The sequence below is a fragment of the Talpa occidentalis genome, unplaced genomic scaffold (genome assembly GCF_014898055.3).
Source record: "Talpa occidentalis isolate TD23 unplaced genomic scaffold, MPIMG_talOcc4v2.1 talOcc4.14, whole genome shotgun sequence".
In the NCBI taxonomy this organism is placed as follows: Eukaryota; Metazoa; Chordata; class Mammalia; order Eulipotyphla; family Talpidae; genus Talpa; species Talpa occidentalis.
This window is the reverse complement of record NW_023601433.1, coordinates 80,629,489-80,656,842: the sequence shown is the minus strand read 5'-3', so window position 1 is coordinate 80,656,842 and position 27,354 is coordinate 80,629,489. Positions and strand designations below refer to the sequence as shown.

The 27,354-nt window shown below is 48.9% G+C and overlaps 1 protein-coding gene across 1 annotated transcript in view; it reads right to left on the bottom strand.

The window, feature by feature from the left end:
- Nucleotides 1–23,355, bottom strand: part of KSR2 (kinase suppressor of ras 2) — a 337,333-nt gene extending 313,978 nt beyond the window's left edge. The window contains exon 1 of the mRNA XM_037511091.2: nt 23,030–23,355. Coding sequence (XP_037366988.1) covers nt 23,030–23,209 — 180 coding nt within the window. The 5' untranslated portion in view covers nt 23,210–23,355. The remainder of the gene's footprint in view (nt 1–23,029) is intronic.
- Between the last annotated feature and the right edge of the window lie 3,999 nt (nt 23,356–27,354).

The window sequence follows — 27,354 nt, the reverse complement described above, 5'->3', positions numbered from 1 at the left end:
CTCATCGCCTCTCCCTGCAACAGTCCTCTCACTCGGACCTGCATCGACTCCTGCCCCTTAGCCTGTTCTCACCCCCAGCCAGAAGGATGCTATTAAAATTCAAGTCAGCTCGTGTTACTGCGCTGCTCACACCCTCCCGGGCACCTCCTTTCACTTAGTAGAAATCTTCATCCTGCTCTAAAAGGCCCTACTGATCTAGAACCACTTGGCAGCTATCGCCTGATCCTCAAGTCTCCACCAGAGTCACACATGGTCCCAGCTGCCCCCCAAGACCACAGGGCCTTCAGGGGTCTCCCCTTTGCTGAATCTCTCTCCCTCACCCCAGGTACCTTCGGGCCACGCCCTCACTTCCTTTAAGTCTTTGCTCAAATCACACCTGATGCACGAAGCTGGCTCTGCGTCCTCCTTTTCCATCATACTCACCACCGCGATGCTCCCTTTACTTGTTTATTGTCTGTCCCCCCAACTAGGATGTGAGGTGCCCCGCAGCAGGGCTCTGACTGTGTATTCACGCTGTATGTCCAACACCAAGAATACCACGTGGCCCGGTGCAGGGGCTCAGCGCTGAGAAACCGTGAGCTGGAATGAAGCAAACCCAGGAAGAAGGAAACAGACTGGAAAATACAAGGGCAGAGCCAGGAGGCGGGACAAAGGCTGGGGCACAGGAGTGTCCAGGAATCATCCTCCATCGGACTCCATTGGACTCAGCTCCATGGTGGCATCTGGGCGCAGCCCAGCTCCTGGTTCTACCTTTGCAAAGACCCCTGTTCCCCTCTGAGCAGACAACGAAAGGCAACCGGCCAAGAGCAAATGTGATTATACATGTATGACTGCATAGCAGGGGGTAGGGCGAGCCCGCCTCTTAATCTGAGTTAATTTAAGACTGCTCTCATTATGGTTAATCTGATCAAACAATGACCAGCTTCTCAGACCTGTAGCATGCTACTAATGAATTTTTCATAACTCTGCAAAGACATTTTCTGCACTGCTGTTAATAATAAGCCACAAAGCAGGGGATTTAAAATGTATTTCCATTTCACCACCTCTATCCCCCCCGGCTTTATTTTCCCTCCCTCTGCCTCAACCTTCTCAAGGTCTTGTCCATCTGTGATGAGCAGGATGATGATGGGGTGGTGGGCGCCATCCCGTAGTGCAAAGCACCCTGCCTCCCTCCTAGAGGACCGATCAGTTCAAGTTATGCTTTCAAATCATATATGAGAAGTCGAAATCAGAGAGTGCTCTACTCAGTATGGCTAAAGAGACTGCTATTTTTCTATACAAAAGAGGAGAGGCGGCAGGGAAAAGATACCAAGGAATCAGTTCAGAGAAAGGAAAAAGTGCAGCGCCATCCCCTGGCCTTTAAACAGGGCCCGGAACACTCTATACTCGGCTCACACGGAACTTCACTTGATTCTCTGACTGCCCCATGCTGCTGCTGCCTCTGGGCTGCCTCACACCCTGTCCCTCCAATGCGAACAGCCTCTCCTCCTCTCTAGTTAACTGCATCGTCCTTGAGGACTTAGCTCTAACCTCGCACCACCAGATCCAAAAGCAAACAAATTCTGTGTCCCAGGGCCTAGCACAGTGCCTGACATCCAATACAGCCTGGTCTACCGAGCTCTGTGTGGGAAGACTTTCTCCCAGCCAGACATCTTTGCTTGTTGAGTGCATTTAACACAAGGTGGAGTGGAGGAAGGGAGGAGAGAGAGGAAGGGAGGGGAAGGTGAGAGGAAGTGGGTTGATGTATCTGGCACTGGGGATGGCTGGAGACACTAAAGCTGAGACTCTACTACTCTGAGTTGCTTTCAGATGCATAGGCCGCGGGGATATCTTCAAGGGCAATACGTCTTGTTCTTTGACAATGAACTCGACTATTCACACACTGTCAGTGAACACAAGTCATGGGGACTCAGTCAGTGGCCATAGTGAAAGTTGCCATTTGGGGCCCCCCAAAAATAAAGGAATTGTTTTCTTGTAGAATGACTCTGAAGACCGTTTTCAAGAAGGTTTTAAGTAATGCTGGCAGTTAGGGCAAGGCAGAGAAAGAAAAAAGTGCAGCCCCAGATGTCTTCACAGGGCTGCTTGGAGAAGTAAAGTTCTCTGTTGGGTATATTTTCCTTTGTTGTTGAGGGAAACACCGGGACTTGTTGATGTGATATCGTATCTGGTTGTGCTTGAAACGGAGAACTTAGTATTAGTTAGAAATACATATTGAGATATTTTAGGATGAAACACTATGACTAAAAAGAATTGCTTCAGAATAATCCATGGAATTGGTGGGGGAGAGTGGACATAATTTGATCATTGTTGAATTTGTGATGAGTAAATAGGGTTCATCATGCTTTTCTCTATACTTTTTGAAGTTTGAAGTGTGTGTGTGTGTGTGTGTGTGTGTGTGTGTGATTGGCCCCAGTCACATGCCTTACTTGCTTTCACTGGAGGCTGAGAATAGGCACCCAATATGCAAAGATCATAAAATCAACTGTTAATTGACTCGTCCATCTTATCCATATGAACCAGAACGGCCTTCATTTTATTTTAAACAGGGATAGGTGGGATTCGGGGGAGAGGGAATCTGAAACAGAAAACAGCAAAGCATTATGCTCACAAATGATTTCAGTAGCATTATCTGTACCTTCCATTTCCTCGTGGAATATCATTAAACCATATAGACAGGCAATTTGAATAAAAGGGGAGAATGTTGAAGCCCTTGACCAGATAATAACGAGTCAGGGTGTACTTTTTGATTTCTGGGTTCTATTGGAAACGTGAATGCCTAACAGTATTTGGCCCACCCCCTACCCACTGCCCTCGCTGACATCTGGGGCTGTGACACATGCTCTTCATTCCCCCCTCCCAAGCTCCCCACCCCTGGCCTGTGTTCCTTCTGTGAGTTTCCTATCTCATCCTGGAAAACAATGGGTTGTAACATCCCCGGACATCAGAAGTCCCTCTCTGTAAACCTCACACCCTTTTCTGATATTATTTCAGAAAAATGTCATCTGAAATGGGGCTTCCTTGTCCCTGAGATGATTGGAGCTCTCTGTTTATTTCAACTAAGAGTGTGCAATTGAAAAACCAAGCTGGCCCCTAGTTTCTTAGTTCAGCACAAGTCAGTTCCCAGAGGTAGGAAGTGGCTTTCCGTATTTTTTATAGTCACCAATTTATCCAGAGCATTTACCCCTCACAGTTTGTTGTTCCTGAAGAGGCTGAGCCTCCAGCTCTACTCTGGTCAACTCCAACAGGGCCAGAAATGGGTACACTCTGTCTTTTCTCGCAAAAGAGAAAAAGCCTTCTCAGATTCTTATCCTGAGTATATTTCTTTTTCTTAAAGATTTATTTCATTTATTTATGCATACAAGAACTGGGGGGTAGGCCAGAGATGCGGGGGCAGGGGAGGATTCAGGCACAGTAGGGAGCGGAACAGGCACATCTACTGAAATACACTGCTAAGGGGAGCACCGGGGTGGAACAGGAGAGGTCTGCTGTGCTGTGTGGGTCAGCTCCCTGGCCAGGGATCAAACTCATGCTACAGTGGCTGGTGATAGCTTGACAGCACTGAGACGTTAACCCCTTGCACCACCAGGAAGGCCCCTGGGTATATTTCTGAAGAATCCAAATAAGAATACTATACAAAGATTTCATTTCGAATGTAGCCAGGAAGGCTATGCTGAGAGAACAAACCCAGAAATAATCCAGACCACCAGAGCAGGTAGGCAACTCAATTTATCTTTCCTCTGGTGCTGTTACTAGTTAGGGTGTTACTAGAATGTTACCAGTATTTGAAGAAATGGGTTCAACAGGGAAAGATGTGCATGTCTTAAGTCAACATTTAAGGAGAAAATGGGAGCCTATAAAATATAATAAAAATAGTTCTTCCTAAAAGTCACATAAAACTACATGTCTACAGGAGGTAAAACCTGTGAGGCCCTATACAAGGTGCTAACAATGTTCGTCTGTGGGTGGCAGAATTATGTTTGTTCATTTTTATTTTGTATTAAATGCATACTCTATTTTTTCTATTGTGAATATGCTTTCTTTAAAGCTGTGTTTTTAAAGTGACTTTTACTTAATGACATCCATTTCCATTATCAGCGTGACCCACTCAAAACCTGGCACAGGTAACCCGAACAGTCAACCAGGCACCTGTGAGAGTCACAGGGAACTGTCACATAGACCACAGGAGCTACAACAGGAGGAAGGAAGAAGGGCCAACCCTAAAGTCCCTAACTGCCACCAGCCTGAACTCGGGGATGTCTCTTTCATTGTTGGCAGAGGAAAAATATTTTCCTCCAAAATGCCCCATCCTCCTAGCCAAATGTCCATATCAGCACTATTCACAATAGCCAAAAGTTAGAGACAAGCCACTGATGAATTAATTTTAAAAAAAGGGGGGGAGGTATGCTTATATGATGGAATTTTATTTGGCCTTAAAGTGGATTAAAACACTGAGATCTGGGCCTCCCTGGTGGCACAAGGGGTTAAGCACAGCACTGTGAAGCTATCGGCAGCCTCTGAAGCACGAGTTTGATCCCTGGCCAGGGAGCTGACCCACATGGCTCAGCAGACCTCTCCTGTCTCACCCGCTGCTCAGCAGTGTATTTCAGTGGATCCACCTGTTCTGCTCCACACTCTGTCTCTGGTGAATCCTCTCACCCCCAGATCTCTGGCCTGCACCCCAGTACTTGTATGCATAAATAAATAAATCTTTAAAAAACAAAGCACTGAGACCTGCTACAATGTAGATGAACCTTGAAAACGTAATCCTGAGTGAAAGAAGTCAAACATGAAAGACATATTGTAGGATTCCATTTACACAAAACATCCAGAATAGGAAAAACCAGAGCAACAGAACATAGATTAGTGGTTGCCAGGGAAGGGAGGGCAGGGAAATTGGAATTGACTGCTAACCAGTACAGGGTTCTTTCTCTGTGTGTGGAGATGGAATTGCTCTGGAATAGATGGGGTCAATGGTACGTTTGATATAAGTGAACTTAATTTCAATTTTTAAAAACCTAAAAAAAGAAAAGCTAGGGTGGCTCTATCAGTATCAGAGAAAATAATTTTCAGAGAAAGAAAAATTACCAGGGATAACTGGTTACTTTACATAATATAAAGGTCAAGTCACCAAGAAAACAACCATCCCAAACCTTTATAGACTTAATGAAAAGGCTCAAAATAAATGAAGCAAAAACTGTTGGGACTATCAGGAGAAATGGACAAATCCACATTATAGTAGGACATACTAACACTCCTCTGTGATCAATAAAACAACTGGAGAGAAAATCAGCAAGGACATAAAAGATCTAAACAGCACCATCAACCAACTGGATCTAACTGACATTTATATGGCATTCTCCCCAGTGCACAACCTTTCCAAGTGTAAATATTACATTCACGAAGAGTGGGCTTCCCTGATGACTTAGGGGTTAAGCCATCACCTCTAAGGCCTTAGAGTTCGATCCCCGGCCAGGGAGCTGACCCACATGCCACAGCAGACCTCTCCTGTCTCGCCCGCTGCTCCCCTCAGCAGTGCACTTCCATCAATCTGCCTTTTCTGCTCCCCACTCTGTCTCTGGTGAATCCTCTCACCCCTGCACCTCTGGCCTGTACCCCAGTTCTTCTACACATAATACACACACACACACACACACACACACACACAATACATTCATCAGAGAGAACATAATCTGGGCCATAAGACAAATCTTAAACACTTTAAGAAAACTAAAACTACATTAATTGTGTTCATTGGCCATCACTGAAATAAATTAGACTAGACAATGATGACAATGGAACAAATACAATATAATAACAAAAAGATAACAGAAAATATCCACAACACTTTCAAACTAGACAGCACACTTCTAGAGAATACAGGCATGGAATAGGAAGCCTCAAGGACATTAGAAAATACTGTGAACTGAAAAGAAATGAAAATATAACATATCAAAATTTGTGGGATGCAGTTCTTGGAAGAAAATGTATGCCACTGTATACTAGAAAAGGAGAAAGGTCTCAGTAAGCCCCCACTTCAAGAAAACAGAAATGACGAGCAAAACAAACCCAGAGCAAACAGAAGAAATAATAGTAATAACAAAATGCATAAAATTGGAAAAAATAAACAAGGGGAAAATAAATGAAGCTAAACCCAATTCTTTGGAAAGAATTTAAAATTATAAACCTCTAGCCAGACTGACAAAATGAAAAAGAAAGACACAAAGTGCCAATGTCAGGAACAAAAGGGGACATCACGGTGCATCCCACAGACACTACAAAGATAACAAGAAACTGAACGCATGTCATTTAAAAAATTTAGATAGGGCCTCCCTGGTGGTGCAGGTAGTTGAGCACCGCACTGTGAAGCTGTCTGCAGCCTCTGCAGTGTGGGTTTGATCCCGCCAGCTGGTGAGAATCCCACGTGGCAAAGCAGACCTCTCCTGTCTCGCCCGCTGCTCTCCCCAGCAGTGTATTTCGTCAGTCTGCCTGTTCTGCTCCCCACTCTGTCTCTGGTGAATCCTCTCACCCCTTGCACCTCTGGCCTGTACCCCGGTTCTTGTATAAATAAATAAATCTTTAAAAAAAATTTAGATAAAGTGCACCAATTCCTTGAAAGACACCAACTACGAAAATTCACTCAAGAATAAATTCAGGGCCTCCCCAGTGGCGCAGCGGTTGAGCACTGGGTTGCGAAGCTGCCTGCAGCCTCTGCAGCGCTGGTTCTATCCCCGGCTGCTCCCCTGCTCCCCGGCCACGGGAGGAGGGTCCCGCATGGCACGCAGACCTCTCCTGCCGCCTGCTGCTCCCCTCAGCAGTGTACTTCGGTCCTTCTGCCCGCTCTGCTCCCCGCTCTGGCTCTGGTGAGTTCTCTCACCCTCCCGCGCTTCTGACTGTACCCAGTGCTTGTATGTATGTATGTATAAATAAACAAACAAACAAACAAATAAATAAATAAATCTTTAAAAAAAAAAAAGAATAAATTCAAAGAAATTGAATTTGTAGTTAAAAAGCTTCTGTAAAAAAAAATCTTCAGGTTTAGATAGTTTCGCTGGTGAATTCTAACAGAATTTAAAGTACTTAAAGAAGAACTAACACCAAGTACATACAATCTCATCCAGAAAGTGGAAGTAGAGGAAACATTTTATGAGGCCAGAAAGTATTACCCTGATGTTGAAACTAGATAAAAACAGTACCAAAAAAGGAAACCACAAAACAATGTCCTTTAGGAACAGAGATGTACAAATCCTCAACATACTACTAATGAATCAAATCCAGCAACAATGTTAAGATAATAACACAGCAAGAAGTGTTTATCGCAGGAATGCAAGTCTGATTCAAAATTTAAAGATCAAACAGTGTAACCCTCCACGTGAATAATTTAAAGATAAACTGTACAGCCTTTGGTAAGATGCAGAAAAAGCACTTGTCAAAATTCAATATTTCACTATAAAAATCCTCAATAAGCCAGGAATAAAAAATTTCCTTAACCTTACAAAGACCATATTCACATCCACGCTAATATCATACTTAATGGTGGAAAAAGTGAATACTTCCCCCCCCCCAAGATTAGGAAAAAGGCACTATCTCCACCATAGCAGTGAAAGTTCTAGTCAGCAGAATAAGACAATAAAAATAAATTAAATAAAAGATACAATTGTCCACATTCAGACAACATGGACTATATAGAAAATCCCATGGAATCAAGAGAAAAGCTCCAAAAGCTTCTGTGTTTGTTCAGGTCACAGGATACAATATCAACACAAATATCCTTCATTTGTGGATGGATAAGTAAAGTGCACACAGTAGAGAGGTACTTGGCAGTAAAAAGGGATGAAATATTGATATATACAACAACTTGGATTAACCTCAAAGGTAAAGCTTTCAGTGGGAGAAGCCAGTGTTAAAAGTTACATGCTATGTGATTTCATTTATATAACATCCTTGAAAAGAATGATGTCCACTACTACAGTGATGGAAGACACATCGGTGGCTGCCAGAAAGTAGCAGCAGCGGGAGGGATTCTCTACCAAGGGGAAAGGCAAAAGAATTGTCCTGTATCCTAATTGTGGTTATGTATCTGAGCTCATAGAACTGTAGGGGCCACCCTGGTGTCTTAGGGGTTAAGTATCAATGCTATCACCTCTAAGGCTTGAGTTTGATCCCCGGCCAGGGAGCTGACCCACAAAGCACAGCAGACCTCTCCTGTCTCCCCACTGCTCCCCTCAGCAGTGTATCCATCTATTCTGTTCCCCACTCTGTCTCTGGTGAATTCTCTCACGCCCTGCACTTCTGACCTATACCCCAGTTCTTCTACGCAAAAGAAAAACCTCATAGAACTGTACAAACCTCCACTCCCCCAAAAAAGTCAAGATCCAAAAAGAATACATCATGTATGATTCCACTTATGTGCAGTTCTAAAACAGGCAAAACCAAGTTATGGTGGGGGAGATATAAAACAGAAAATTGGGTGATGGTGAGGGTTAAGTGCAACGATAGTAAATATTCTAATCTTAGAAGTTTGCTTTTATCAGAACTCAGTGAATGTACACTTAGGATCTGTGTTTTCCATTGTATGGACTTTTTATATCAGAAACACATGAAATCTAATTGATGACACTTATGTTGAAGCATTTAGGGGGAGTCTGCAATTTACTTTGAATATATCAAAAAATAGATGAATTCATGGATGGAGAGAGATGGATGGGGTAGAGATGTGATAAAGCAAAATATTAATGGTAACAGGTGGTGGGTGTACAGTGTAGACTATCTGCAACTTTGCAGTATGTTTGAAATTTGTTAAATAAGGGGGAAAGCAAAACTATTTAGCTTCACTTCCAGTGCAGGTTACTGGGAAGAGTGTGAGAATGTTAAAGGAACTACCCACCAAGCAGACATTTCTGTCCGAGAACTTTCTTTGGAGCTGAGAGTAACTAACCCAGTCCTGCAGGTACTTTTACCAGACAGTGTAGATTTTAAGCATATTTGCTTTTTGGGTTTACCACAAAACACTGTTTCTCCAAGTAAGAGAAGGATTAAAATACAAAAAATGGCATCTAAACTTGCCCTGTGTCCTAACAAGAACTGAAGGTCCCCTGGGTGTCCCACAAATGCGCTCTTTACCTATTTGCCTCACTGCCTGTTCAGGCCATATCCCTGCCCAGGTGCCACCTGGTACCTCTGCAGACAGGCACATAGAAAAACCCTCCTCACTATTTCTGATTGGTGTGATACTCTGAGTAGGGAAATTCACCACTGCCGATAACCTCAGATTCTCAGCCAAGTTCAGGATGGAGATGGGTCAGGAGTCTGTGGTATGGTTACCTCTTATCTCCACCTCGTAGGTTCCAGATCTAGATGCAAACTCTTCTCAGTCAAAAGGAGATTATTTTCTCAACCACATCCTCTCCCATATAGGGTATAAAATCAAAGGCAGAAATCATCAAGGAGCAGCTCTGACTCAAGAGATGGAGGATAATTCTAACCACTAGACTCACCCAAATCAAAGGCTGCCTTGTGAAAGGACTTGCACAGACTTCTGTCCAAAGAAGATACACACATGGCCAATAAGCTCATGAAAAAATGCTTAACATCCGTAGTCCTTACGGAAACATAAACCAAAGCCACAATGAGATACTAGTTCACACCCACTAGGATGGTTATGATGATGACAACAACAAAATGGAAAATAGCAAATGTTGGCAAGGAAGGATGTAGAGAAATTAGAACACTGATACATTGCTGGTGGCAATATAAAATGAAGCAGTCACTGTGGAAAATAGTATGGGAGATCCTAAAGAGATTTAGAATAGAATTACCATATAAGCCAGCAATTCCATTCCTGGGGCTATACCAAAAAAAAAAAAAATGGAAGCAGACACTCAAGTAAATATTGTACATCAATGTTCATAACACCATTATGCACAATAACTAAATGATGGAAGCAACCCAAGCGTTCATCAACAGAAGAATGGAGAAGCAACATGTGGCATCCATGCAATGAAATATTATTCAGCCATCAAAAGGAACAAAGTACTTGTGCTACAATGTGACCCATCCTTAGAAAAATGCTAGGCGAGGCAAACTAGACGCAAAATTATAAATATTATAGGATCCCACTTACATGCATACCTAGAATAGTCAAATTCATAAAGACAGAAAGTTGAATAGAGATTACCCTGAAGCTGGAGAGAAAGTGTTACTGTTTAGCAGGCACAGAATTTGTCAACTGATGAAAAGAGATGGGCAGTGGGAATGGTTGTCCAACTTTGTTAATGGACTTATGTGACTGAACTGTACATTTAGAAATTGTTAAAATGGTAAATTTGGTTATTTTTCTATTCTTCCACAATAAAAAATGGATTTAAAAAGCTGCCAGGTGAGGTCATGTCCATCCTAAATAGCCAAGCCAAGGCTGGACAGTAGGCAAGAGGTGGACCTGGACAACCACATAAGGGACCTCCTCCTTCTTTGAGAGTCTATGCTTTCCAAGCACTTGGATATCACAGCTTCTGACTTTTCACCACTTAATCTGAGGACACGCTCAGAAGCTGTAAGGACCAATAGGTACTTTGTTATCCAACCTAAACTAAAGCCTGCTAGGCACTGATGGGAAGTGAGTCATCTGTGGGCGAATTCAAAGATCCAGACCTGGCATGGGAATCCTGTTCACGTCTGTCACCTGCAGCTCAGCAGGAGTGCCATTATGCCCCAGAAGGCTTCAGTGGCTTTCGTCTTCTCACACGTTGGGGGGTCAGTTAATATTCAATGAATAAATGAATGACACACTCAAGCATGGCACCTCCCTGGATGGCTGAAATAGCCTACCTCCCCTAGCCAAAGGACAGGGAGCATGATAACCAATTACACCAGCGATCACAACTGCAAAACATCTACCATGTGCCGGGCACTCTGCGGTGCTCTTTAATGGATGAATCAACTCCCTGTAAAGTTATCCTGATTTTACGGGCAAGAACACAGAAGTTCAGAAAGGAGAGGTATTTTGTCCAGGTTGACCTCATACTGGACCCCAAGTAGTCCTACTTTGGAGCCCAGGTCCTCTCAACCACTAGGCTACAGCTTCAAGTACCCACCTGTAGGGTAAGGAAAAATGTCAGGCTTCTCTGCCCTCCCGCCATCAGGACAGATGATGGATCCTTGCGGTCCTGAACGCATGCCTGATGGCGGGCACCTGGAGCAGGGTGTGAGCGTAGATAGATGGGATTCACCTGGGCTGAGACTGGGCTTTTAAGGGCGGCGTCAAGGGGACGCCGGCAGCAGCAGAAGCCAAAGAGAAGCCAAGAGAGAAGCAAAGAAGCAGAGAATGCCAGAGAGTCCAGATAGAGTGAGGATTTGCTGGGGACTGGGAGGCCTGCCAGCCTCCTGGCCCCCCAGCACCCTTGCCTGCCATATGCCTGTTGAACCCCAATAAAAGACCTGCAAAAACCCACTGAGGACTCTCCTCCTTTACCTGGTCTGCATGGGATCCCAGAAAACCTGCACTGTGTCCATTCCTGTCCTTACACCACCCAAATTTCAAGGGACTCAGTTAAGCTATTATTTGTGAGTCTTCAACTCACTTTTCTACTGGTACAGGGAAGTCACGGGCATCCCTTTCTGGAGCACATCCACTGCTCTAATCGAGGGCTGCAGAGGAACGCTAGGGGACCCAGATTTTCCGTTTCCATCAAGAGTTCTATTATGGCAAAATAGAGAAATCACCTCAATGCTCAAAAGCATGTTGTCCAACTGGACCATACGTGTGGGGGAGGGGCAGGTAAGAAGGCACAGGTGAAACTAATTTGAACATATTTTAACTCAATATAGCTAAATATAGTACCATCTCAATATAATTACTAAAAACTTATCAAGGAGTTCTTCTGCATTGTTTTCTTCAGACCATGAGTTCAGAAGCTGGTGTGTATTTACACCATCAGCACATTTTGATTACAACTCACCGCATTTCAACAGGTCAACAGCCATGTGTGACGTCTCAGGTCTAAAATGTTTCCCTCTTGGGCTTCCCTGGTGGCACAAGGGTTTAATTCTCAGCGCTATCAAGCTATCGCCAGTCACTGCAACATAAGTTTGATCCCCAGCCAGGGAGCTGACCCACATGGCACCACAGACCTCTGCTGTCTTGCCCGCTGCTCCCCTCAGCAGTGTATTTCGTCAGTCTGCCTGTTCTGCTCCCCACTCTGTCTCTGGTGAATCCTCTCACCCCTGCACCTCTGGCCTGCACCCCAGTTCTTATATGCATAGATCAATAAAAATAAAATCTTAAAAAAAAATAAAATGTTTCCCTCTCGGTCTCATCCTCCCTCAGCTCTGCGGACGCCCACTTTGTCCGCATCAGTCCTGTATTTCTCTTTGGTCGTTGTCATCTCTCAGTCACCAGTGACAACATCCGAGCGACAAACATTCCATCACTGTGGTTCCCATTCACCCCACAGCCATCACCAGAGTTGTCTGTGCTCCCCTGCCCTGTTTGCTCCTACCTCCCTCGCTCCCCTTCCTGGCCGGGCCACCTTAGGGGAAGCCAAGCAAGAGCTGTCAACCTCTTTCTGGATCTGTGGCTGCCGCCATCTGCAGTCTGGGTGAAATCAGTGACTCTAAACTTCAGTGAAATCAATTGTAAAACAAACAGTGGCCACAGTTTGGTCGCTACTGCAGGGTAAGGTAAAAAGTATCAGGTTTTTCTGCCCTCCCGCCACAGGATAGATGACGGAGCCCTGTGGTCCTGAACACATGCCCGATGGCGGGCACCTGGAGTAGGGTGTGGGCCTAGGTAGATGGGACTCACCTGGGCTGAGACTGGGCTTTTAAGGGCGGCGTCACGGGGACACCAGCAGAAGCCGAGAGCAGCAGAACGAATGAAAGAGCAGAGAGAAGGCCGGAGAGCCTAGAAAGAGTGAAGACTTGCTGGGAGGCCTCCCAGCCCCCCAGCACCCCTGCCTGCCGTGTACCTGGTAAATCCCAATAAAAGCCTGCAAAAGCCACAGAGGACTCCAGGACTCTCTCCTCCGTTACCCCGTCTGCTGGGATCACAGAAAACCTGCTCCGTGTCCTGTCCTGCCCTTACAACTACCCGCCAGGGAGGCATTCCAAGGGCCACAGAAACTGAAGAAAACCCTTCACGCTGACTTTCACTCTCCTATTTGTCCATTTTCTCTTCTCACCTCTCAGGCTCTCCAACCTCCTTCCTGGCTGCCCTGCACCTCTCCTCTCTCTCTGCTCCTAATCACCTCCCCACCTCCTAATCACCTCCCCACCTCCCCGATACAGCGCAGCATGGAGGTGGGGGACCAGGAGGAGGGTTCAGTCCTGTAGGGTAAGGTAAAAGTGTCAGGCTTTTCTGCCCTCCCGCCATCAGGACAGATGATGGATCCTTGTCCTGAATGCATGCCTGATGGCGGGCACCTGGAATAGGGTGTGGGCCTAGCTAGATGGGATTCACCTGGGCTGAGACTGGGCTTTCAAGGGCGGCGTCATGGGGACGCCAGTACAAGAAGCTGAGAGAGAAGGCTGGAGAGCTCAGAGTGAAGACCTGCTGGGGGCCCCTGCCTGCCGTGTACCTGGTGAACCCCAATAAAAACCTGCAGAACCACTGAGGACTCTGACTCCTCCTGTCCCCGGTCTGCTAGATCAGAAAACCTGCTCTGTGGTCTTCCTGACCCTACAAGTCCCCACACTTGTGGCCTGGTGGGTGGGAGCCCAGAAAACGACTGTTGTGCAACCACCCCAGGCCAGGTGAGTTCACTTTTGGTCCGCGCAGATGAAAGAATTTGGAGCCCACAGTAGACTTTACAGGCCTTTAATGCTGTATCAGAGGACAGACCACAGGTGAGGAGGCAGCAACTGGGCCCCCAGCCTCAGAGTGACGCAGCACTGATGGCCAGAGCTGAGGAGCCCCTTCCAGGCCCCCTCCGCCCAGGTGTCCATCTGGACATAAGTGCACGCCCCGAGCTCTGGCTTCTTGGCCCTGGTGTCCGCGAGCCCCGCGCTCACGTCCCAAGCACCCTCCGCCACAAGGCGTTGTCACGTGTGGGCAACGCAAGCTGCCAGCGAGCGAGACCACAGGTGCCAATTAGAGAGGCTAGTGACGGTGGGGAAAAGCCTGATTAGCTCCGTTTTCCAGACTGTAGGGTGAGTGAATACATCAGGCTTTTTGTGCCGCTAGCCTCCGTGGCTATCACCCGCGGCCTTGATCCTGTTCGTGCAGGAGCTTGGAGGCGTGGGCGCGGGGCACACGTGCCTGGCTGCGGACGCCTGGAACATGGGTGCGGGCATATGTAAGCGTGCACACCTGAGCCTGGAGGCCAGGGCTAGGAGGGCGGCATCGCTCAGGGAAAGAAGCTACGGGGGGACAGGGGACCACAGACGCAAGACCACAAGACAAGGCCAGGAGAGCCCAGAGAAAGAATCAAGATTCGTGGGGGGCTGGGAGGCTCCGCTGCCTGCCTGCCTCCGGGTCTCCCGCCCGCCTGCCCGGTGCCGAGTTGCCCCTACACCTGCAATGACCCAATCCTGGGAAGGGGGTGCCACAGTTTTCTGCCTGCTGGAGGAGGAAGGCTACCGAGCTCCCTAGTGGAATCTACTCCAAAACCCAGAGGGGTAAGGAACCCTTCAGAAATGGCTTGGCCCCCGACTCAGGGTCACCCCCACCCCCACCCCTGTCTTCAAGAGAGCAAGGCAGAAGGAAGAGGGGGTCTGGCCGGCTGGCCATTTGGTATAGAAAACCAAGTTCTCTTTGCACAGATGCTTCCCAACCAGGACAGCGAGGGTGGGATCCCAGCCTGAGGCAGCCTCCTCCGGCCCCCTGAGCTCTACATCATCAAATAACAGGCAAGCAAAAAAATAAAACATCCGCCGGTGCTGAGGTAGGAAAATGGACCTGTTTCCACGCCACTGGGGAAGGGGAATTCAGCAAAACCTGGCAAAAGTCCTGCAACTTGGCATGGCCTTTGCTCTAGCAACTCCACTTCTAGAAAGGAGGAAAAGACGAGGATTACTCTGAGGCGCAAAGGCATTTACTAGCATTTTTATAATACCCACATCTGAAAACAGAATTTTGGTTAAGTGATGTATAACCAGTAACACTCTGCAGCCATTAAAAATAATATTTAATAATATAAAAAGATGTTCCTGACACATTAAGTGAACTTCCTGTCTCCAGCCTGGGAGAGCTCCAGGCTCACAACCCAACTGTCCACTTGACAAATGTAACATGTCCAAACAGGACTGGACTGTCAAGTCCAACCTACTCCGCCCCCAGTCTTGACATTTCAAATAATGGCACCACCATTCACTCAATTCTTAGCCCCAACACCCAGGAACAAGCCTCCATCTTTTATGTTCCTTCACCCCCCACATCCGATTCATGAGCACCACCCACGCACTTGACCTTCTGAATCCAGTCACCTCCCCAGCTCCCAACCATCACAGGAGCCAAAAGCACAGTCATTCCTGCCTTTGACTTCCCCGATAACCTCCCGTGCTTACCCACGACCGTCCATTTTCCCTGAAGCTATCAGAAGGGTCCTTGAGAAATATAAATCAGTCATATCCCCCACCAGCCCCATTCAAGGAAAATCCAGGTACCTATGCAAAAACCAACAAAACCAGGTACCTCTGCAAAGACCTCTGTGCAGAGCCTGCTTCTGGCTCCTACTGTGCCACCTTCCTTTCCCACCTACTCACTCGGCTCCAGCCACAGCCCTGTCCTTGCTGTCCTAACAGCACGTCAAACACATTCCTACCCAAGAGAAATCTCATCTACTGTTCCCTCTGCCTGGTGCATTCCCCAGAGTTTGAATCCTTAGGTCAGGAAAGACTCCTTAAGGGGCTGCTGCTGATCACCCCATGCCCCTCCATCTCTTTCCCAGGCTCTTGTTCTGTCATTTGCTGTGGTGCATTTACATGAGATTGTTCACTGGTCCGTGATGAACCATGTCTGCTGGAGTCCCCACCCTGGGGCAGCAGCCATATTGACTGGGCTTATCCACAAAACTTGCTTTGGTCAGTGGGACAACAGCAAAGGTGCAGGGGCAGACACTTAGGAGGAGATGGCTCTGGGACTTGTTCTCTTAGAACATTATTGCTGCCCTATTTACAACAGCTAAGATATGGAAACAACCTAAATGCCCCAAAACAGATGACTGGATGGGCCTCCCTGGTGGCGCAGGCAGTTGAGCGCAGCACTGTGAAGCTCTCTGCAGCCTCTGCAGCACAGGTTCGATCCTGGCTGGCCAGCGAGAATCCCACATGGCGAAACAGACCTCTTCTGCCTCGCCCGCTGCTCCCCTCAGCAGTGTATTTCGTCCGTCTGCCTGTTCTGTTCCCCGCTCTGTCTACGGTGAATCCTCTCACCCTCCCGCACATCTGGCCTGTACCCCTGTTCTTGTATAAAAATAAACAAATCTTTAAAAAAAAATCAGATGACTGGATCAAGATGTGGCATATGTACACAGTGGAATACTACTCAGCAATCAAAAAAGACAAACTCATGCCATTCGCAGCAACAAGAATAGAGCTGGAAGGGATCATGCTCAGTGAAATAAAAAATAATAAGAAGAAAAATATCGTATGACCTCACTTACAGGAGGAATATAGTGTACAAAAAAAAAGACAAAACTTGTAGGCAACTATAGATCTGAGGCTTAAAGAGGGGAAGAAGAGGAAAAGGGATCAAAACAGGAGTTGGAAGAGCACAAGGGACCACAGTGACTGTTCCCAGGTGATGTGGTTGTGGGATATTTACAGGGACTACACCTGAGGGGAGACATCAAATACTGTACAAAAATGAGCAGCAATGTCAAAAATTTTTAAAATTAACAAAGGAAAAAAACACGATTGCTGCCACTGTGTAAGAAATCCCCACTGTCCTGCTGGAGAGGCCATTTGAGGAGAACTGAAGTACCCCAGAAAACCACCAGCCATGAGAACAAGGCAACCTTGGGTCACCTGGCCCCAATCGAGCCATAGGATGACCACCCACACAAGTGACCCAGGCAAGATCAGCAGAACCATCCAGCCCTAACTGGAGACTCATGTGCAAATAAACGAGTGGTGTTTCAAGTCACTAAGTTTGGGGCCGCTTGCTCTGTAGTAACAGACCGCAGAGATGATAGCTTCTCTTTAGTAGTAGCTGAGACAACTAGGCAGTGAGCAAACTCTTCTTCCTAGGCCATTTCCCCTCCTTCTAGAACTGAAGAGGCACTCTCAGGGGTGAGGCTTTTGAGGGGCTTTGTCTTCTCCACTTTTCTGCTTTCTGCAGACAATGCAAACAATGCCAGTGTTGCAGAACGGAAGAGGCCTGGAGCTTGAGGGAATGGCAGACCCACCATGAATACACATCTTGGACTTGAACAAGAAGAGGACTTGTGCTATTTCACAGCTATTTCATACCTACAGATGTGTTCCTCACAGTCTATCATAATTGATACAGCCAGAATTCTCTGTCCACTTGTCTGTCTGCCCCACCCACTCTGACATTCATATTTAAATGCAGGCACCATGAGAGCAGGGGCCTCACCTGCCTATGCATCTGAAACAGTGTTGAGCACACAATGGGTTCTCACTAACTGTTCACACCTGTCATAAGCTAACTATGGCCACAAATGCTTTGCTGTTCCTCCCATCAGGAGCCAGAGTCTATTTCTGCATCATCTAAATCCAAGCTGGCGACAAGACTTAGGTCAACTCATAAAATGCAATGGCAGTGACCCGGGTGACTTCCAAATCTCACGACACCTTACAACTTTGTTCTTGCCCTCCTGAATACTGGGGGCACGTAAGAAACCCAAGGCATCCCGCTGGCGAGATCTCATGGAAAGAGAGACTTGACCATTGGCCACCAGCCCAACCACCAGCTGAATGTGGCCACGTGACGGAGCCCAGGCAAGACCAACAGGAGAACCGCCCAGTCAACCCCAACTCACAGAATCATGGAAAGTCTAGAGTCTGAAGTCTAAGGCTTCCCAAATATAAACTCTGAGCAAGGTTTGCTACACAGCAATCAAAAACTGAGGCCGAACATAGGAAGATCCGATCATTGATAGGTACTACTACGGCAATGATGTCTTTGCTAGTTAAGGACATTCTGTACTTATCCACTCCTCGTAATTTCCCTCTCCCTGTAATTTAGCTGAAACAGAGCCCAGCTCTGAACACCTGCCCCCACCAGTCCTGGTGTCACTTCCTCACCTTTCCAACGGTTTCTGGGCCTCCAGGGTCTTTCCCATTCCAGCCACCAGATAGCTCAGCAAGCTGCAGCCCCCAGGCCAAATCTGACCCACCCCCTGTTTTTGTAAGGCCTGAAGTCTAAGAATAGCTTTTACATTTTAAATATCAAAGAAAAAAATCAAAGAGAAAATATTTTACAACACGTGAAAATAAGATCAATTTCACTACTCGGGATCCATAAATAAAGTTTTGCTGGAAAATGAATCGTCCATGGCGGCTGCATGCCACATCAGGAGTCAAATGGTCGTGATGGAAACCGTGTGGCCCACAAAGCTTAAACTACTTACTGTCTGTCCCTTTACAGAAAAGTCTGCTGGGCCCTGCCGCAGGCTGCCTTCAGACAAAACCTCTAAACAGCTTTGAATTCACTCTAAAGCCTCTGAAGACTTCTAGCTCCTCCGCCAAAGGAATGAAACTTTGTTGGTCTGACTCCCAACAGGCCAGTCCTAAGTCAGGTCCAGGAGTCAGTGGCCCAAATCCGTTTCCTAAGACACTCTTATCAGTTCTCTCCATTCTGGGCAAACCAGAGTCTCAGCTGGCCCAGGGAGGCACGAAAACGCTTTCACCAGGTGACCTGTTCCCGTGCGTGAGCTCTCCCCACCTGCTGTAATGGAAACCTCTCCCATCCTTCATTCCCTTTGGGGCCCCAGCTCTGGACCACCCGCCCCCCTGCACTGCTCTGCCAGCTGTTTCCCTGGTGCATTCAACCAAACATCAATCTCAAGAGATCTCCCTGGGAAAAGGAAACACGGTAAACTCTCCCGTCTCTTGGAGTCCCAATGCAGAGTGGCACACGGAAAGGCTCTGAGAAGTCCTGCAGAAGAGGGGCCGCCTTTGCGGACCTCAATCTTTCCCAAACATATTCCCCAAGTCTTCCCAAACCACCTTTTCTGCAGAATACCTGCTGCCACCAGCATCTAGTTCACTGCCTGGGTTCCAGCCTTTGTTGAAAGAATGAGAAGTTAACAGCCCACAGAACTAGGGTTGCACAGAACCTCCCTAGGAAAGGTTGCTCAAACTTGCTCTTCGCTCACTCTGATCCACGCCGTCCCCTTCCATGTGGTCTGTTCCACACCAGGTAATGCCAGTCGTCATCAGCCGAGCTTTGTTTATTTAGCACCTGCAGGGATGTTGCAAGAGGCAGCACCAGACCCTTGGAAAGGTCATCTCTTCTAATTCTCACAAGCATCTCTGAGCTAGGTGATGTTATGCTGTGCCTGCCATTTTGCCAGACATGCACCTGTGGGTCAGACATCTAAATCACTAGCCTAAGATAGACAGAGAGTACACCAATAAACCTAAGATTCAAAATGACATTGGTCTAACTCTAAAGCTCATGATCTTTCTTCTCCATCCAAGGATCTCTGATAACATACTGTCAGCGAGGCTGCTGGCTGTCCGCTCCGATGCCTTCGTGTCTCCCAAGTTGGCAGAACGCTGATTGTGTAGGGAGTGGCACCAGGTCAGCCCTGAGAATGGATCATGACTTGTGCTAGCTTTCACCTCCCAGCCTTGCAGGTAGGACCAGTGATTTGATTGGGTTCTGGCCAAGATGACATAATTAAACATCACCTATGGTGTAGGGAGGAGGAGGCGTCCCGGGCAGTCAAACAAATCTATGGACCCCGTATCCCTTCACACTCTCTCGGTCCCCCTCCTCACTGCCTTGACCCAGTGTGTGATGGCTCAAGTTTCAGGAACCACCTGACAACCCTAAGGAAAAGGGCGTGAGAATTCATAAAGACCTCACCCCTGATATTCTTAACCTATAGAACCAACCTCTAAATTTTTCTAACATGAGAAAAAGAAATTACTATTTGCTTAACCGCTGTAATTGGATTTTCCATTTCATGCAGTTGAACATATTCCTAACGGACCCACGTGCTGTCCCCATATTATGTTTGGATTTTATCATTATTTCACATACGCCGGTCTCCCTCGCTATCTAAAACCAGAATGTTCCTATGAAACCTTTCCTAAGTCAAAATGGCATAAAGCAAAGAAGCAACTGCGATTAATTTGTATTTTTTGAGCATTCCCAGACCTCAAAATAACCTACTAAATCATACCAAAGAACACGCAAAACCTAAAATAACACTCACATATAGCACACGCAGGAAGGCTATGATAAATACACAGCCTGTATAAAGTCGTTCCCAGCTTGGCGGGTCTCTGGTGCTGGTTGGGGGGGCTGCGTCCCCTAGAACAGCAGTTGCAAAATAAAAGCTGAACACGATTTGTGCTTTTCCCCTTTCGTGGCAGATAAGCAGAAATCCTCTTCTGATTTCCTGCCTAGTTCATAAATTTCCTAGGCGTTTCATAAAGACAAGTGGTATAGCTCAAACTTTCCAAAAAGTGAAGGAAACCTGCCTATTATTTGCCTGTCTCCCTAACCAGGGGATGCTTTCAAAGGAGGCTCCGTTCAGCTTACTCCTTTCTTTACTGTTTGTGAGCGCTGTCACCAGCGATTGTCTTCATAGATTAGCACAGAAAGTGTCAACATGAACACATGCATCAGAAACACCCCGTACTGCTTGTCAAATGCAGATTCCTGGGCCCCGGCCAATTCCAATTGAAATAGAATCTCTGAAGTTAGAGATGAGAATGTGCATTTCTAAAAAGTTCCCCTGAGTGGTTTTAACATGCAAAATTTAACAACTGTTGGGATTAACAAAAAAGGAAAACCCTGTGGAGGCAAAGCCTTCCTGAAGTTTGGCAGGTCTTGGCTGGACCCCAAGTCACCAGGGCCTCCCCAGTGGCCCCATGCTACCCCAGAGATCTGGAAAACCTTAATTGGCAAAATCACTGGAAGCCCTTCCCTGGACAATATGGATAAAGAGGTTGGCATGCTCTGTGACATATTGGGACTAGAAAACTAACAGATGCAACCACAGTAACAGCAACCTCCCACCTTACCAATGCCTCCAGCCCCCAGTTTAAAGAGAAAACCACTCTGCAGAAAAGCAGCAACAGAGATCCAGGTCCCGCAGTCTCAGCCGCCATTGTCCAGGGAGTTAGCAGAGGACGGGGCAAGTTGAAAAGAGGACAAGAAAATTGGGGAAACTTTCCCAGCAGTGCACAGACTACCACTTGGGACTCCTGACTCTGAGGAACAGGAGACCTCAGGTGGCCCTTCTGGGCTGTTTGCATATTTTCTGCACGCAGTTCTGAACAGAATCTTATCTTGGGCTCTGCTCAGACACACACAAGGCTGGGCCAGAGCATCCCACACTTCTCCTCCCAGCAGAGAGTCCTCGCCTCGACTGTGAGTCTCAGAGCGCAGAGAAAGAAAACATCCGTGCTCCCTGCAGAATTCCCACTCCTCTGACAGCCACCCCGTTCCCCCCCCCCATCATCTTATGTCACTGAGGCTCATTTTCCCAGCGGCCAGTGCACACAGGCATGCATTCTAGGGTAGCCCAGTGCATGTTAACACACACGAACTCCACTTTCAATCTGCTGACCTCCCTGCCTGGAGGTAGAGCTGGACAGTGAATCAGAGAGAGGTGCTCATCCAGGCTGGGAGCGGGCAGGAGGGCTTAAAAGACCGGGTCAGGGCTTAAGAGGTCAGGCCTTGGACACTCATGGGCTGGAAAGAGTGACCACCGCCCCCCCCAAGCCCCGTCTCGCACAGGCCCGCTCCAGCATGGGAGCAACCCCTTTCCTGCCTCCCAGCTCCACGGCCACCTCTCTCCGCAAATGCCAGCTCATGGGAGTTCCCGAATTGAATCAAGCCCAGGGTACAACGGGGCAGGGTGGCAGGAGGGAGGAGAGGCGAGCCCTTCGGGAGCTTCCATCAGCGTGGACGCCCAGGGGTTACGTGGATGCGGGCATTTCCGAGGGCTCCTGGGCCCATCCTCCTTTGCCCAGATGCCTTCAAAAGAAACCGTCTCTGCCATCTTCTTGGAGAGTAACTTTGCCTCCATCCCACCCCCCTACAAAACTGCTTCAAACTCCCCCTCAAGTTCTGCAGGAGAGAATATTACAACACACCAAAGATAACTCCTCCTCCAGACCCCTTTCCTCACAGTACAGATCAGAGTATTTCCCACACCACCTGTGTGTGCTGATCCAGGCATATTTCTGAAAAATCTTTTTGCATGGGTTAGGCCTGCATCAGCTCCCTGCATCAAAATGACTGGCTTGGAAAGCGGTAGTTCCATGGGATTGTTTTTTCATGCATCTTGCCTCCTGACAGGTATATCACTGGGGAAAAAAAAAAAAAAAAATTCCAAGGAGCGAAGGGGGTTGGGGGTGCCGGGAAGGAGGCCAAGAGAAGAGGTCTATATTTATAGGCAGCCCCATTCTGCAAGCAAATAAATGCCACCTTTTGACCACCTGCAGAATGCGCAAGGTCACGTGGGTTCTCTGCAGCGCCTTAATGTCTTACCCAGCACACAAGACCCCGTGGCATATAAACAAATCCACAAGCGGAAAAAAGAGAGAGAGAGAGAGAGAGAGAGAGAGAGAGAGAGAGAGAGAGAGAGAGAGAGAACTCCCTCCTCGGAGGGGAAGCAAATGGTACTAAGAGCCGCCAGAATAATAATAAATAGAGAATAACAATGATCACTACTACCACCACCACCCAGCCAAGCGCAGACACCACCAGGATAGGACCGGGACCTCCAGGGCGGGTTTTGCAAGAAGATAAATCACCAAAAAAATCACATCGTGCAACCCTCGGACCCCCCCCCACCCCCCAGCCCCCAGCAAACAGAAGCGGTGAAGGGGGTGGTGGGGAGCAAGGAGAGGGAAGGTGGATTTGCTCCGATCCGTAGGCAACACCTACCTCCAAGGTCCGGATTTCTTTTTGTGTGAGGTCGTTGGAGGTAGCGCATTTGGTCCTAAGCCCTTCCAGGTTGGAGATGCTCAGGTCTATCATGTTTTGGACCAATTCGCACTGCTGTAAGGCTTTTTGCAAACTCAGAGGCTGCTGCTCCTCGCTTTTCGTCATGTTTTCCTCATCCATCGCTTGCTCTGCAAGCCCCTTCCCTCCTCCTCCTCCCAGAGAGAGAAAAAAGGGGGGCGAGCCGAGGTAGAGCTCCCCCGCGCCTCTCCGACCACCGCGACTCCTCGACACCGTCTTAGGGAGAGGGAACCCACATCTCACACGGGGCTGAGGGGGTGGGGCGGGAGGAGGGGGCGAGAGCCAAAATTTATTATTTTATTTTGGGGTGTCAAGCGGGCTCCATCAGAATGTCTCCTCTGGCGGAGGCTCCGGTCCTGGGGAGGAGAGAGGCTGTTTCTCAGAAGCGAACCAGGTGATGCGATGCTGTCTGGACACTTCGGGGGGAGGGGGAGCCGGGGGGCCGGGGGGCCGGGCGGGCGGGCGCGGGAGCAGGAGGACCGCGCTCGCTCTGCGCCCCGGCTCCGGGGAGGGCGAGATCGTGTGTGTGGGGCCGGCTGGCTTTGCTGTCAGGAGAAATCCGCTTCGCCCCCCTCCCGGCCGCAGGGACGCGGCATCGTCCGCCGCGCGGGGGCTCCGCGCGCGCTCAGGCCGCCGTCCGCGCGGCCCCGCGGGCCGCCTCCTCCCGGCGCTGGGGCTGCTGTGGCGGCCGCCGCGGGCGCCGGGCTCCGGGGTGACGGCGGCCGCCCGCGCCGCCGCCGCGCTCCGCACCGACATCTTGCCTGTCAATCACGGGGGGGCGAGGCCGCGCGGCGCGGGCTGCGGCGCGAGCGGGGGGCCCGGCGGGGCGCGGGTTGGTGGAGACGCGCCGTGCGCGCATCCGCCCGCCGCCCCGGCCGCGCCGCGCCAGGCCCGGGAGGCGCGGGGAGCGCGGGGAGCGCGCGGGCTCGCGCACCTGGCCGGCCGGGGCGGCTCCCGCGGGCCCGGGGGCGGCGCGCGGGGGGCGCGGGCTGGGATCACCGCGGGGCGCGCGCGCGGGCGGGGCGCGGGGGGCGCGCGGCGGGGAGCGGACCCGAGCGCCGAGCCGGGCGCGGGGGCGGGGAGCGGCGCGGGCGGGGGCGCGGGGGGCGGGGGAGGGGGCACCACTACCGCCCGGCTCTCGCGAGACGAGGCGGGCGCCCGGCCCGGCAGGTGCGCGGGCTGCGGGCAGGTGCGCGCCCAACTTCGAGCGCCCGGCGGACCCGGCCTCGGGCTCCCGCCGCGCGGGGCGTGCCTGCGCCCTGGCTTTCTGCTCGCGGGCCCTGTCGTGTTACCGGGGGAAGGTGAACCTGGTGACCTGAGCGCCCGCGGGCTGCGGGCGCTGCCTCCCAGGAGGGGTGCCCGGGGCGGTGCCCGGGAGGCTGGCCCTCCATGGGGCGCTCACGGGTCCTGCACAGATTTCCCGGCTGGTGTGAGCCGGGCCTGCCGGATGGAGCATGTGTGAGGAAAGTAACACACGCCCGGCTAAAAGGTCGTTTAGACATTTTAAAATAGTTGGAAAAATCAAAAAGAGTGTTTTCTCACGTGTGGAAATTATACAGATTTTAATTCCAGCGGGAAGTGAAGTTTTATTGGCACACGGCCACCCCGTTGTTGATCGTCCGGGATTATTTTTGCTTTGCACGGCGGGACTGAGCAATTGCAACAGATACTGTCTGACTGGCAACGCCTCGAATGCTGACTGTCTGGCCCTTTCCAAAAAAGTTTACTGACCCCCTGATTAAATCACCAAACACACTCTTGCTGCAGTGCCTTCCACTCAACGACCCCTCTGGCCTGACCACGTCCCCCCTAATCCTCTCCTGGTTGGCTCCTCGCTGCTCAGCATCAACTCAAATGTCATCTCCCTGACCACCTTGTCTCATGGAACTCCCAGCACATTGTCCGAAAGATGTGTTTAGAAAATCAGCAGAATAAACCTCTTTCTCCAAGTGGACGGAGCTCCATGCCAGGGAACTAAGGCAGAGTAGACTCAGAACTCATGATACACTATGTCTCCCTGGCAGGACTCTACTTGAGAAGAGTGACAGCCATAGCAAACTTTTTTTTTCGGACTGTGGCCCACGGGGAGTGTAGCGCTCATACAGAGCTGAACCAGAGCTCCCAGTCAGTGCGGGGCACAGATCAACTGTCTTTGCTCTCAATCTTCTGGATTGTGAGGTTTATGGATTCCAATTCTCTTTCCATCTATTTTCTCCAACTTTTGCTCCGCATATCTTGAACATAATGATCATGGTTATTTTAAAGTTCTGTATTTTGTGACTATTTTTCTTCTCGTTTTCAGTGATTTGGTCCTGTCTCTTGCCAGATCTTGTAAGTTGTGTTCAATGTCAGACATTGTGTGAAAAATAGAGAGAGATCCTTCAGGTGGTGAACTCTGCAGAAGCCTCACCTTTCTCTGCAAGACAGATGGCCTGGAGACTGACCGTCTTAACCCAATCAGGAGCAGAACTGGGTGGAGGCCAGGTTGCAATTTTGTTGAGACACCATTTAACTCTGGCCCCCATCTCTAAGGCTTTGCCTTTCAGGGATTCCAATTGTGAACTTTAGATTGTTCTCTAGGCCCCTAAACCCTGATTGTGAGCGCTAATCCTGGTCCCCATGGCATGGCAAGGCTGCTGAACTCTCTTCTGTGTTTCATAGACCTTCTGCCTGGATTCATAATCTCTGGGCCTGCACTGTTTCAGAATTTGCTAAAGGCCTTGATGGAAAAGCGGCCATTTTCAAGCTCATGTTTCTCCCCCCTCCCTTCAGTCTGGGATCTGCCTTTCAAGTTTCCAACTTTGTCTCTCTAGCCCTAACAGACTGTCGAAAGTTCTGCTGGTTTCTTCATCCCCCAGCAGTAGGCCTCTTGGCTGGGGAAAGTCTAGATTCCCTATGCCCAAATTTGCAAATATTCCCAGGGGAAAAGTGGCTGAAGAGTGTCAGCTCACCTCAGTATCTTCCACCAGAATTTTGGTCCTGCTAGTCCCAGTTGCTTCGGCAGCTCTCTAAACACCTTTAAGCAGATGATGATGATTTGATAGTTGTTCTCAGAGGAAGTGGAAATTTAAAGGAAGTAGCCCAATGGTCAGAGGTCATCAACTGACAGGGCTGTAAACCATGTCCATTCTGTTTCACCCAATCCCCCATTCTGTTAGTCGATTGCTATCATGGACATCAGTTATGCTTTGCAGCTACCACTCCTCCTTTAAATACCCTTCATATGATTGGAAAATGCCCACAGTATGAGTCTCACCTCTTCTTAAGAAAAAGTAAAGCATTTTTCCCAGAACCTTCATGCAACCAGGTCTCATGTCATCTAGGCTCTGACATCACCTGAAATTTCCATGGGTAAGTGAGCAGTAGCCCTGATCGTGAACATGGCAGCCTACTGAGCATCTTCCTGGGGTCTGGCCCCTGTATAAGTGTGGTGAGTCTTTTCACATAGCTCAAGTCTCAGCACATTCTGGGAAACAGGGTACATCTGTGCCCAAAGGCCCACTCTTCCGCACCCTGCCCTCATGGGCAGCCCCAGGCAGACTTCAGTGGACTGTGAGACGCCAGCCACCCCCACTGGTGCTCTCGGGCTCATAAGTGATTCTTCTATGAACCTCCTCTCTTGACTTGGAGACTGGAGAGAAGAAACACCCTGCAAAGACCTATTAGCGAAACCTCCCAGGGCTGAAGTGCTGACCTTGTCTCACACAGACTGGAGTTGATGGTGACTGATGGTCAAGGACTAGTCTGGCCACCTCTTACCAGGAGGAAGCAGCATTGCTACCCACTGCCCTCACCTTTGAAGCATTAGCTGACATTCTGGGTCAAAAGGCTAATTCCACACCCTGTTATCATAGTAGAGCTCGCCCCAATATTTTCGAAGCTACACTGTGAATAGACTGGGACATTACAGAGTCGGAGGTAGAGGCGTGGGCAATGCCCCTGCAACTAAGCAAAACGGGCATCAACTTCTCCTTGAACGTTTCCACACACTGCTTTCCTGGGCATTTCATTTTGTTGTTCTTTCCCCATTTTTCCTACTGATTGTTTGAGGGGCTATATCCGAATGCTGCCTCCCAGGGTCTGATCAACTCTTCCATAGTTGCAGGAGGATTTTTATTGCTGCTCTAACTCACTGATCCTCAAAACATAAGTGGCTTTTTAAAAATACCTTTGAGGATGGCAGGCAGATGATCCTATCTTTAACCTTGTGAGGTTTTTCCAACATCAGAAAACTGACTTTCCCAGCA